The 13,195-nt window shown below is 37.7% G+C and overlaps 1 protein-coding gene across 5 annotated transcripts in view; it reads right to left on the reverse strand.

The window, feature by feature from the left end:
* Nucleotides 1–231: 231 nt before the first annotated feature.
* mtm1 (myotubularin 1) overlaps nt 232–13,195 on the reverse strand; it is a 60,405-nt gene continuing 47,441 nt past the window's right edge. For 2 of the 5 annotated variants that reach the window (XM_044183537.1, XM_044183532.1), the window contains 7 exons: nt 10,415–10,597; nt 10,122–10,277; nt 9,832–9,879; nt 9,536–9,628; nt 8,735–8,848; nt 8,445–8,621; nt 232–7,241 (listed from right to left, as the gene is read on the reverse strand). In XM_044183537.1, coding sequence (XP_044039472.1) covers nt 7,011–7,241; nt 8,445–8,621; nt 8,735–8,848; nt 9,536–9,628; nt 9,832–9,879; nt 10,122–10,277; nt 10,415–10,597 — 1,002 coding nt within the window. In that variant the 3' untranslated portion in view covers nt 232–7,010. The remainder of the gene's footprint in view (nt 7,242–8,444; nt 8,622–8,734; nt 8,849–9,535; nt 9,629–9,831; nt 9,880–10,121; nt 10,278–10,414; nt 10,598–13,195) is intronic. The other 3 variants (XM_044183535.1, XM_044183534.1, XM_044183533.1) reach the window with 3 other exon arrangements.

The raw sequence follows: 13,195 nt of genomic DNA on the forward strand, positions 1-13,195 counted from the left end.
ATCTGACAAAACTCACAGGTTCCATGCAGGATTTTCATTATAAATAAGCAAAATTTTGTTCATGCTCATTTAATTTAGATTTCTCACCAAAATGCATTATATATACACTTTTCAGCATTTTTAGTCATAGTATAATATGTTGATGCAGTAAGAAAGGACCACCTTGAAAAGCAAGATGAATACAAAATCTCAAATAACTGAATAAACAACACATGCAAGGAGCCAGTCAGAAATGCTTAAATTAATTTAATCAGTAATATTTACATAACAGGAGCCATCCAACAAACTGTGGAGAGGATATACCATGATTAAAAGAAATATATTTGAAATGTATTCTGATTTTACCTTCCCTTGTTAATGCCAAAAAGATCCTGAAACACATTTTATGTGTATTTATTAAAAAGCAGGCTATATTATGACACAAACCCCGCTCAAACTACAATCCCCATACATTAAAGAAAGAGTCAAACTGAAATGAACAATGAGAGTACTTCTCAGATTCATTATCGAAGAGCCAACATCTAAAAGCTAAAGATCCTTAAGAGAACTGAGAAGATGTCAAGGTTTGTGACTAGTGATTAGTATCCAGAAGCTTCTGTCTTTTCATCCTGGGTTAACAAGTACAAACCCAAAAAAATGCCCTCAAAACAAATGTTAACCAATGGAGCAGAAATCCACAATTTATACCAACAATTTCTGAACCAATATTACTTTCCTTTTTATAAAACTGTAAGATTTTACACTACATAAAATAATTGTATTTTACAACAATAGAACTTTAGGCAGTAAAATAGGTTTTGATTGAGGTAATTACATCATGGTGCTTGTACAAAGTAAAAAGTAAAAAAAAATAGATTTTCATCTGTTTTTCCCTTAAAAACACAACTACCCGACCAACGCACACTTTTTAATGTTGCTGTCACATATTTTCTGTCTCTGTTGTTTTACCCATAAACGTCTTCAGTGAGATCAAACCTTTCATCAAGGACGTCAAATACTTGTCTGGAGTATCCATTTGGTAGAACCTGTGTAAATTCACTTCTCTGAACACAGGAATCAGGGCGCACTATTCAATCTGCCCACTCTGACCCACCCAGACATAGAAAAGAGTCATGTTTAAGACTGATATACTTGCAGGTAGCTCAAGTCCTATTCTCTCTTGAAACTCAACTTCATTGAAGACTTCATTGCTGTGGTTACACTCCCTGATTTTTTTGTTCAAAGAAAGCTTCAGTGAAATCTGCAGGCCAATCCTTGGAAAGGTAAATGTCGGACTGTTGGTTTCATAAAGTTACTGAAATGGTTGGACAGAGCTATAAGAAAATCGTCACGTTTAACAAGTAGAAAGCCAGTTGGAATTTTGAACAAAACTCAAGTGACTCTTAGATGGACTGGTGACTGGCTAGCTAACAAGATGCTCAAAAGCAAGGCAGCTTTGGAGCTGTTAGAAAACATCTTCAGTTTGGACTATTGCTGATTTGGAGGGGATAAACAGAGGCTGCGCTCTGTAGTTACTCTGTAGAATTCCTGTAGTGACTACCCACTTTCTCCGAATTTAAACTTCCAACAACGCATAAACAACAACACGGCGTCCTTCCAAATCAGAGGATACAAGGCTTTCTCCCTTTGGAACCCTGAACTACCAAGCAGTCAATCTCAAACATGACCCAGGACAGCTAGAGTACATCTCTCTGAAGAGGTGAAGGTGATTCTCACAAGAATCAAGGCACAAATCTGGACATGACCTGACACACTTTGCAAAATGACTTATTGCGCCTCATTCACAATTAAAATTGTCACACTGTAAATACAATGCATCGTTATTTCCAACTTGCTGAAAACCCAATGAGTTGAACACACTGAGGGCAAATGTATTGGAGTGTGAGCTGGCTTTTCTTAACATTCATGACTAAAATTTCTCTTTCACCAGAGAAAGCTAAGTGGGAGGAGCTATTTTGGGTATCAAGGCTTCCAGAAGTATCATTCTGTGTCCTGTGTACATCATATGTACAAAGAGGACTTAACTACAACTCCCAAAGAGTGTTTTGGTCAAAAACATCCAATCACCAAGCTTCTGTTGCATGCACTGATAATGGCAGCTTGAAATTAGGGACTTTGCTTTTTAGAAATGCAGTTTTAAGTTCACCAAAGCAGGACAGTCTCCAACTAGTTCTACCCAGGTCAGAAGAAGGGTTGCTGACGTGCCTTGACCCATTCAGACAGACCGCTGACGAGTCACTGTGTAGGTAAGTATGGTATATTGTGTGCAACACTGAGGTTAGGTCATTACAGTGAACCTGAGAAAACTTCCCTGTATCTATACATTCACTAAGGTAAATAAACTGCTCTGTCAACATATAAGAAATAAGAAAGACTGCTGAGTTATTGCAACACAATATTCTTTTGTGAAGGAAGTTAGGTCATTACAACTGCGTATTTTCCTTCTGGAACTAGCAGCTCCTCACACTTTGCGATTCTATTGGGCAGCATATCTTTAAAATGGTCTGCCTAGAGTCACATTTTCTGAAGAAAAATTGAGCCTCATAGTGTCAATGTAAAGATAAAATAAACTTGAGAAAAAGCTAATTTGTTTTTTTTGGCATCTATCAATCCAATGAAAGTAATGAAACACCTCCTGTTGGACAGATCTTCTGGGGTATTGTAACATAATATTCATTTGTGAAAGAGGTTTTTATAAAATATTACAAATATATTGCCAGGTGGACTTTATCTACAGTGCTAATCCATATAGACTTCCAAGTGTATCTACCACCAGCTCCTTTTAATAGGTATCCATTGGTTTAATTTGTTGTTTTCAGTGATAAACCCCATAGCTGGCACTGCCAAAATAACACATCAATCAACATTTGGCATGTTATTAAATCTCTCTCTGACGGATTATGATGTGCTGGCAACACAACATATCACACTCAAATCCCAAACTTAAAGTATTCCAGTAATCAAGCTAAGTGGCCCAGGTTGGAATAAGAGACTGAGGACTATCAGACAGTACTCATTAGAATGACTGAACAATTATGGCGGCAGAGAACTCAAGAGTGATCAAGTAATAAACAGTCCTGTCATCATCCTGACAGACTGAATGATACAGAACATACATTTGTGATAGACGTTTTAGCAGCACGCTGGCCGTTAGTTTTCTGTCTGGGTTTGTGTCAACTGTTTTCAAACTAACTAAAATGGGAGTCTTTTGAGTTAGCAGCAAAATCCTCATATCGGTATTTCTCGAAGTCCTTCAATTCCATTGTCATGATAGAGAAATTTGATTCTGTTTCCAACATTCCTCTTTTATCCACACACACACACACACACAGTTTTTCATGCGATGTCCTGAGTTTGACTCTGCGCACTTCTCTGTAGACATCAGCCCCACGACGGCACCAAAACCCAAAGAAACAACTATTAAAGCATGTGCTTTTTGGACAGATGTTCTTATCCGGAATTTTATGTAAGCCCATTTGAGTCAGGAAACAACAAGTAAAATGATAATATAAAAGTATAAAAGAAAAATACTCATGGTTAGTCAAAATTCAGTCATAATGACATAAGTCCTAATTTTGATTTACTAAATCTGAATTATGAGATAGTACTATCTCATCATTTTTAGATTACAAATAAAAACTACTCACATAAAAAGGACATCTCATAACTTTGATTTATTATGCCATCATTGAGTCCATCCTCACCTCCTCCATCACCACCTGGTACGCTGCTGCCACTGCCAAGGACAGGGGCAGACTGCAGTGCATCATTCGCTCTGCTGAGAAGGAGATTGACTGCAGTCTACCATCCCATCAGGACCTGTTTGCCTGCAGGACCCTGAGGCACATTCCTCCATCAACATTCTGCACATTCCTGCACAAACTGTATAGCTCTGAAAACTAGCTTTAAAACAGACATATGGTACATATTTTAATAATATTTTTTCATATTTTTTATTGTATATTTCCTATTTATGTTTCTTAACTTTTGCAGTACTTGCCGTTTATTTTCTGTTATGTTTGTTATGCACCAAAATACTAATGCAAATTCCTTGTATGTCAAAACCTACTTATCAATAAACCTGATTTTCTGATGCTGATAATTTGAACCTGGTATCCTATAATTTTGACATATCATGAATATTTCTATTTTTGTCATTACATTTCATCTATTTTTTCTTTTTCTGGCAGAAATTATCTTCCATAGCATTTCCTATATGACAAAGACAATATATTTGTCAGCAGTTACTTTCCATATAAAATTCCCTTACCTTATTTTTCATGGCTCCGCACCAATTTCAAAGCTGACATGTGGGGACACTGGCAAATGTAAATGGAAAATTGAAACAACACTTAATTAACTGATTAAAACGTTCCTTTCTGATGTAAAAACTACCCCACATTTTATCCAATTGAAATGTGGGGGAAAAACGTTTACATACAAAGCCAACACCTGTCCAAAATGCACACATGCTTTGAGATCACATGTGAGTTTTCACATGGGAATTTTCAGTGAGGGTGGATAGAATATCTAGAAACAGATTTACAAAAAGTATATTTAAGGGGAAGTGAGAGCTGGTTTATTTCTGCTCACTGTCCCTAAAACCATGTGCTGGTTACAAACATCTTGGCATGGTAAGGCCATCATGGACCTGGGCTGATTTCTACATCCAGAGTCTGTGTTTAATTAGAGCATAAAAATACAAGGGGTGATCCAGGATCAGAGGCCAGCACCACATCATTTCCCTACACTATCTTGAGCACCTGAAATATATTTCAAACCGTATCAAAGCTGCATTCATAAAAGTAAATCACTGATCAATTCTAATAACCAAACTCTGCTGGCTGGCTAGAACTGTTTTTGCTCTCAGTGCCATAGCTTAGGAAGTGCTGGAAGAAACTGCTTAGGTGAGCTTAGCTGAAAACAGTGGCATAACATATGTGACAGAGACAGCTCTAGCTTTCATCCTTAGGTGATAAGCAACAAATTCCACATCAATCCATCCAAATCTGACACACTTGATATATACACTTAGCTGGAGACTTATAGTGACATCCACTGCAGAAGCAACCAGCCTTCAACTCCGCAGCATGAACTCTGCAGTAGTTCTAATCAATTCCTCAAGGGACAGGGCAACACTCAGTGGCAGCGCAGCAAGTTGGAAGAAGTGTGCAAAGAGAATTATACAACATCTTGATTACACACAGGACACCAACGGTTGTGTAGCAGGACATAGGCAGGAGCAGGGCTGACAGAGACAGATTAGGGTTTCTCTCTTCACCTCTTTAAATGTTAACATCTACTTTTATGTAGTTTGATAAAATAATCATAACTTCATCAGTGGATGGAGTTTGCTTAACTCTGCAGTTGAAAGCTCCAGAATGCTCTGGAAAAAGCTAGTAAAAGACCTTGAGTTAAAATTTCTTTGTCAAACTACTGTTTCCAAGGTCAAGACTTTACCGCTCATCTACTCTTATCTGTAACTAATCAGTTCCAATATTCCAAAAATATATATATTAAAAGGACACTTCAATAGTTGTCTTTCCTAGACTTAGATGAGAATACCAACATCAGTTTCATGTGCAGGTAGGTTGATGATGCAGTTAGTCTAGCTTAGCAAAAAGATTGGAAGCAGAGGGAAACTGCTAGCCTAGTGAAAGAATTATCTTACAACAGCTCCTAAACTTTTAACTGACTTGATGTGTCTTGTGTTTGAAAATGGAAGAATCATTCATTCTAATGGTTTCTCATCAGTCCACTTTTAACAATATAGCTTATGATTGCTCTGCTCAATACATCCTGTCTATCTATGAGGGACCTGTTACACATTACATTCTAACAAAATCCACCCACACACAGCACTGGGTCAACCTGGATCTTGTAGCACTTTTCCACCATAGGAACCTAATACCTGGAACTTCCTATAACCTGAAAATGTAAGAACCAATAAAGTCTATTACTAAAAGGAGCCCCATGTTCAACAGAATGGATCAAAAATAGAGCAAACCCCGCTGACCAGCTCCCCAGTGCTGGCAGCATCTCTCAAGACAGGTCGCTGCCGGTCACGCGCTCCAAAAATTCAATTTTACATAACAATAAACTATTTTACATAAATAGTTTTTTCTTGAGTCCAACTGTAATAGTAAACACAGAAATGACTCCTCATGGATTAGCTATTGTAGCAAACTGCATAGGGATCTACTTTATTATGACAGAGCTAGGCTCACAGGGAACTGTGCTTCCAGTCTTAGTTTAATTGATGCTAAAGCTAACATAAGGTAAGCTACGTCCCGGACATGTCTTTGCACTGGAAGCACAGAGATGAATCTGCTGTCAGTCAAACTGTTGCAGTGTTCCTTTAATGGACAACAACAGTACAATTAACAAAATTATTGCAACTCCAGGTTCATTTACTGGCTTTATCTGGAGCTTTCAACCACAAAATGTGAGTTAACCACTATTCCCAAAGTAAAGACTCATCTTTCTCACTCAAACAACAGTATAGTCACTGGTACTCATATCACTGAATCTATAGGTTATGTATGTGGTTCTGTTGTGATTGGATTAAAAAATAACCATTAACAGCGGTCTTCCTGTTGTGTCTTTGTCAAATCAGAGCATGATGTAAAGAAATAACATTACTTAAGCTCTGCTCTGCTGTCTGTGTGAATGCCTATACACACCCACTGCGTGTCCTGTGTGTTCAAGCCCTTGGACTGAAAGCCACTGAATGTCTTTAAGGCTTCACTGTATGATGCATGTGTGTAGAAAAGTCTTGTGACAAGGCTGTACTGTGACATATTGCATAAATCACCATCATCACCATTATGGCGTCAGAATTAACCATCAAATCTAAATCTTATTAGCATTCTTTGTTATCCACAGTTAGGACTGCACAATACTAATTAATACCCTGCGTGTGTGTGTGAGACTGACAGAAATCAGAGTGAAGAGGACATAAGTGCAAGTCAACAAATACATCTGAAGGTGTGTCTGTGTGTCACCAGCCCTCAGAGGGGAGTGTGTAGGTGTGTGTATTGCTGTGATGGTGTGGAGGAGGTGGAGGATGAGGTGTTTGGGGTGGGATTGTTAGCCAGACGGGAGGAAGGGGAGGAGTCAGACAGCTGCAGCTCCTCCAACTTCTTCAAGTACTCGTCTCTGAGGGCCAATAGCTCCTTGTAGCGCTGCTCCACCGGACTCTGCTGCTGGAATACACCCACACCCATCCAAACACACACAACCAACAACCCCACGCACGCACGCACGCACGCACACACACACACACACACACACACACACACACACACACACACCCATCCAAACACACACAACCAACAACCCCACGCACGCACGCACGCACGCACGCACACACACACACACACACACACACACACACACACACACACACACACACACACACACACACCCATCCAAACACACACAACCAACAACCCCCACGCACGCACACGCACACACACACACACACACACACACAAATTAGTGACAAATACACAGCTCCTGGTACATTTTAAAGAGTTCATCCTCAAATTAGTTTAAAAACATTGAACTTTCAACATTCAGATTGCTGATAGTATGCCTCCATTATAAAATGTTGTGTCAATTTGAGAGACTATATAGTTTTGTGCATTTTTTTTTTTTTTTTTACATTTAATCACATTTATCTCATTAAGAACGAAAAAGGTTGTTAGATTTCAACAACAAAATGCTGTATGCTACAATAAGTAGATTCAATTACATGTACATGTTTGAGCATTGCAAATATATAAATATCTTTGTAAGAGAAATTGTGTTTGGACTGTTTACTATGATGGAAAAAGATTTTCTCATAATATTATGACTTTATATTGGATATATTTCAACCTTTTCTTTCCTTACATTGGTCTTAATACTTAAATTTTTTGGGGGCAATTTTTTTGCTTTATTTGATGGTTGAGAGTTGAGACTGATATACTTTTCTAAATTATGGAATGATGACACAAATTTTCCAAAATTACAAAGTTGTCTAGGCATCTACCACATGTGTTGGTCTGTCAAATTCATTTCACAAAAATTAGGTAAATACTGGCATAGATATGAGCAGCCACCTTAAGGCCCATATCATTTTAGCAGATATTGCACTGTAGTAGTGCATATTCTGAAACAAATTTGCAATTAATCACATACAAACTAACTAATACGCAGGTATAATACACTGGAAGCAGCCATAGCAGCCCTAGACAGGATGACTCACTAGGGGAACGACGAGTCTTGTTTTTCATGTTTTTGCCTGTCGTTGTTGTCTGCTGTTGTGTTGTATTTCATGTATTTCTGTCTGTCACTGTTGTGTGTGATGATGCGTGTCTTCCCTGTGATGTACAGAGCTCTGAAAAAGAATTTCCCCCCGGGGACAATACAGTGTAACTATCTAACTAACTAAGTCCTACCTGTTGTCGTATGCGAGGGTTCCAGCGAATGTAGTATGTTACCCACAGCTCTAGGTGGCGCATGCTGGCGACAGGGTAGAGGACCCTGCCAGACTCCGGGGTGTAGAAGGGGTTTAAATAAATGTCCATCTTACTGTTGACCAGAGACCACAGAGACACCGTCTTTGACCTCACCTCCTGTACAACAGAAAGAGTGTAATTGTGACACATTTAAAGCTGAAATGCACTGCAAAGTCAAAGAATGCTTGCATGCATGTTGTAGAGCAGGCAGTGTTTATGTCCAGTCTTACATTCTGGTCTCGTGCACTCTCACAGTTGTAAAGGAAAGTCCCAAAGCGAGAGCTGTAGAGATGATCCAGGATTGTAAGCAAGAGGCGCTCATTAAACTCAAAGGCTGTAGGAAACTGAGAGGAGAGGAGAGGAGAGGAGTTAACCAGTTACAAATCACAGATGGCCTCAGACATCTCAGATCTCAGATCAGGGAACACTCTTTGGTGGAATGGTCTTTAAGTTTCTGCTGCCACTTTGGTGATTTTATCAACAAGAGCAAACTAAATATGTTGCTCAGCAATAAAGGAATAATGCTTAAAATAGATGTAGATGCGTTCAAATCAGCATAAAAATTTACATTTAATGTAGTTAAACCAGGAACATTGTCAAATCAGTGTGCATTAATCTATAAATGAATATGAGTTAATTAAATCCCTGCAGCCATCTGAAGATAACAGTACAGTAGAATTGTGACTGAAATAACGTCAAAATAATTGAATTGATTATTTCTTTCTATTATAATTGTACTAATGTTAATTATTTGTTGAGCATAGTTATTGTCATGCAATAACACTTGATAATAACAATTTGTGCTAGTCGTTGTGCATAAAATAGGACTTTTCGGAGGGCTTGTTTGTGACACAGGATATGATTAAATGAAACCCGTACTGTTAGCTGACGCAATAAATGTGAAGAAAAACTCCCAGTGTAATCTCAGTCTAATCAATTTTTATAGCTACCATGAGAAAAATGATGTAACTGCCTTTGAGTTTACATTCCCACATGTGTGCAACTTGATGATTCAGATGTATTAAACATACCTGTTTAGTCATCTGCCATACACAGTCGATGAACTGAACAAAGATGGGTGATCTGTCCTGATCTGCATGGTTCTTGTCACCGTGACCTATCCTCTACACACATCAAATGATTAACAGGAAGGTATTACTATTTTTATCAGTCAATTGAGCCATTTCTTGTATAAATGTTAAACTGAACAATTTTAATATTGCTTTAAAATATCTGACCGTATTGAATATAAATGTATATCAAAACACACACAAACAAAGCTGAAGTAGATCATTCTGAAGACAGGAGATTTTAGAATATTACTTACTGAGGCAAACTTGTGCCCAAAGCTGATCCATTCCTTCTCAATCAGCACCTGAAACAAGACAAAAAATGTTCACTACACAAGACTAATTGTAGTCTTAACATTCTGTCCATTAATTTCACCAACGTTTTATTCCAAAAGGCACACTGCTAAAAAAGTGACATTCTATTACTTTTAAGTACAGTACAACCATTGCATCAGTGCAATTAAAGCTTATTGTGCTACTCACAACCATTTTTCTCTGCCGTGGATGAGCGGTTTTCTTTCATAAACTTGTTTGTGTAATTACTGACCTGGAATCCTCTGAGAGTGCGGTAGTGACTGTCCAGCATCAGCATGGCCAGAGAGGTGAGCTGAGCAGTTCGGTCCCAGCCGTCACTGCAGTGAACCACCACTGAGTTTCCACTGGAAACCTTGTCTGCTACTTGGATGGCTCCTGACAACACCAGCTACACACACAAGGACACGGTTTAGACAAGGCTTTGGACTTTTAGAAAATGAGTAATGACAGCCCATAAGGGCACAATACAAATAAAAATGATATTGTACACTTAGATGAAATAAACAGTCAAATTAGTTTTCTTACCTTAACATGTTCTAGCCAGTGTGTAGACTCTAGACTGGACAGCCAATGAGACTCCTCCACATTTGGGTAGACGATGTCTTTGAGTTTCTTCAGGGATTCCCTCATGACATGGATATTCTGGATGTCCAGGAATATGAGCTCTGCGTTTTGGTACTCATCACCTTCGTAGCCTCCTCCTGTGGCCTGGGGATAGCAAAGATGGTAAGATTTAAAAAAAAAAAAAAAAAGTTAAATGAAACCTTGGTATTCAGTTCTTGAACATTAATAAGGAAATATGGGTCCACCAAAAAAACTAGGATTAATTGTTTAGAGGACAGTGAACATTCACAACAAATTCATTAAATGTGTGGTTTTTAAGAGACTTGTCATGAACAAAAGTGTTGGTCCAGGGGATGTTTTTGATGGTGGCGCTAGATAAATGCTCAGGGGACCAGCAAAAACATTAGGAATCATCCTCTGGGGACAATACTGTAAATATCCATACAACCATTCATGGCGGTAGTTGACAAGATTATATTAATCTCTATAAAAGTGGTCAACAGACAGACCAACTGACCAACATAGACATCATGAGGGCCTGCTGGCATTGAGACAAACAACAACAATTTTCATAAATAAATTAATCAAAATTGACAAAAAGAAAACAGTACAATCAGCAGACATTTAAAGTTTTGATTCTGTTCCATGAGTAATAAAACCTTTAATAATTTTATTATTTCTAATTTTATAGCTAATGTTTCTGTTACTAACAGAAACAGATATGGTGACAGGGGACACCCCTGTCTAACACCCTGTGATAATAAAATACCCTGTCACCGATAAAGATTGACGATTTATATTGGCTTAACAGATATATCAGTATCTGCTTATATGTTACCCAATATAAGCCAATATGAAACTGTTTACATCTCAGTATAATAGGAAAAAAGAAAGGCCTGTGTTAATATATTTGTGTCACTGTGGCAGCAAGCAGTGTAAAATATCAGAGAAGACACAGTTATCAAGAACTCCCATCATACCAGTCAAATACAGCTGGTGTCATGAAATGTAACAGCCGCCTCACTAATGGTTAAAACTATAAACTAGCACAAAAATGACAACTATCAACATAAACCACTATGTTCTGAATAGACACATTACAAACAAAAAGTAACACTTGCATTTTGGAACATAAGACAGCTAACTTAAACTGCTTTCAGCACTAGGCAGTACATGCTGGGAAATGTGGGCCATCGCTATGGCTACAATACTCTCAGCATAGCGCAGCACATGTAGTAGAGTGCCGTGTGCATAGCTGAGCAGACGTAGTAGAGTCAAAGTGGTGTGTTCATGGTAAGTTGCTAACTAGTTTGTGAAATACATTGCTGGAAAGTAAATAAACAACGAACCCATCACTTCCCCTTTCAATGAAACTCTAATATAACCCTGTCCCTGACAACTGTCACATCACTCATGCTTATCACAACTGTTTATTGTGTTAACGACGTAGCTAGCCAGCTTTAGTTTGTCGATCAGTAACAGATTGAAAGGTAAGCGTCAAAGCATCTTTTCATCATTCTGCAGCTCAGCAGACGACGGTGCGGTGGTAGTTTGAGTCTGTTGAGTGTTGCCTTCACGCTAGTTTGCTACCTAGTTGGTGAGATGCAATGCTGGAAAGTAAATAAGTATATGTTGAATGTTTCCCCTGAACGTTTATAGCAGAGGGGCTGTTTATCTCTTTACTTGGCAGCAGCGAACCATGAGTTACTGTTGGTAACACTGTTACATTAACAGTGAAATATTGCTACAGACAACATGTTTTGATTAGCAAGAAAAAAACATTTCTAATTGGAGTTCAATCCATTGAAACAATGGTTCAGAATCGTAACAAAGAGATAGAGAATATGTGGTTTAGTAGAGAGCAGTGGTGGAATGTAATTAAGTACATTTCGTAGTACTGTACTTTAATACAATTTAGGTACTTGTACTTTACTTGAGTATTTCCATGGCATTTTCTGCCACTTCAGCAATTGACTGATACTGAACAGTGCTGATGTTTATTAAGCTATTTATTTAATTTTTATTTTTTCTTTATTTTCTCAGTGTTAATTTCTAGAATTGGTTGACAATGTGCATGTTAAACAATATTTAGCTTAAATATTCTTAATAAAGTTATTTGTTTAAGAAAGCAGCCCTCTGAGCATAGGTATATCGGTGCACAATCCACATAGAAAAAGGTCTATTTTCATTCCAGCTCAAAAATTCACTATATTGGCAACAATATCAGTGAATGTTTCCCCTCTAAAATCGGTATCAGTCTCAAAAATCCCATATTGGTAGGGCTCTAGTCAAAGATATCCATTAAAATGGATCTGAAATGATATTGAAGATATTATTTTATTAAAATTCTATTCTCATGTTGTAACGTTTTTCTTGGATATCAAAAGATTTGTGCACATATTGTCTGTAACTAAAAGATGATTTTATGAATAAAAAAGGTGTAAAAAAAAACTGTTAAAATTATTAAACAAAAATTTCAACCATTGTCAAGTTTCTCTAGTGTGAGGATTTGCTGCTTTTCTCTGTTTTCTATCATTGTAAACTGAATATCTTTGGGTTTTGGACTGTTGGTCGCACAAAACAAGACATATGAAGACATTGTTTTGGGCTCTGAGAAACTGTGGTGGCCATTTTTCTGTATTTTTTCAAATTGTATAGACTAAATTAGAAATAGTAAATAGATTAACTGATTAGAATTTAATACATAATGGACAGATTAATCAATAATGAAAATAATCATTG

The sequence above is a fragment of the Siniperca chuatsi genome, linkage group LG22, assembly GCF_020085105.1.
Source record: "Siniperca chuatsi isolate FFG_IHB_CAS linkage group LG22, ASM2008510v1, whole genome shotgun sequence".
Lineage (NCBI taxonomy): Eukaryota > Metazoa > Chordata > Actinopteri > Centrarchiformes > Sinipercidae > Siniperca > Siniperca chuatsi.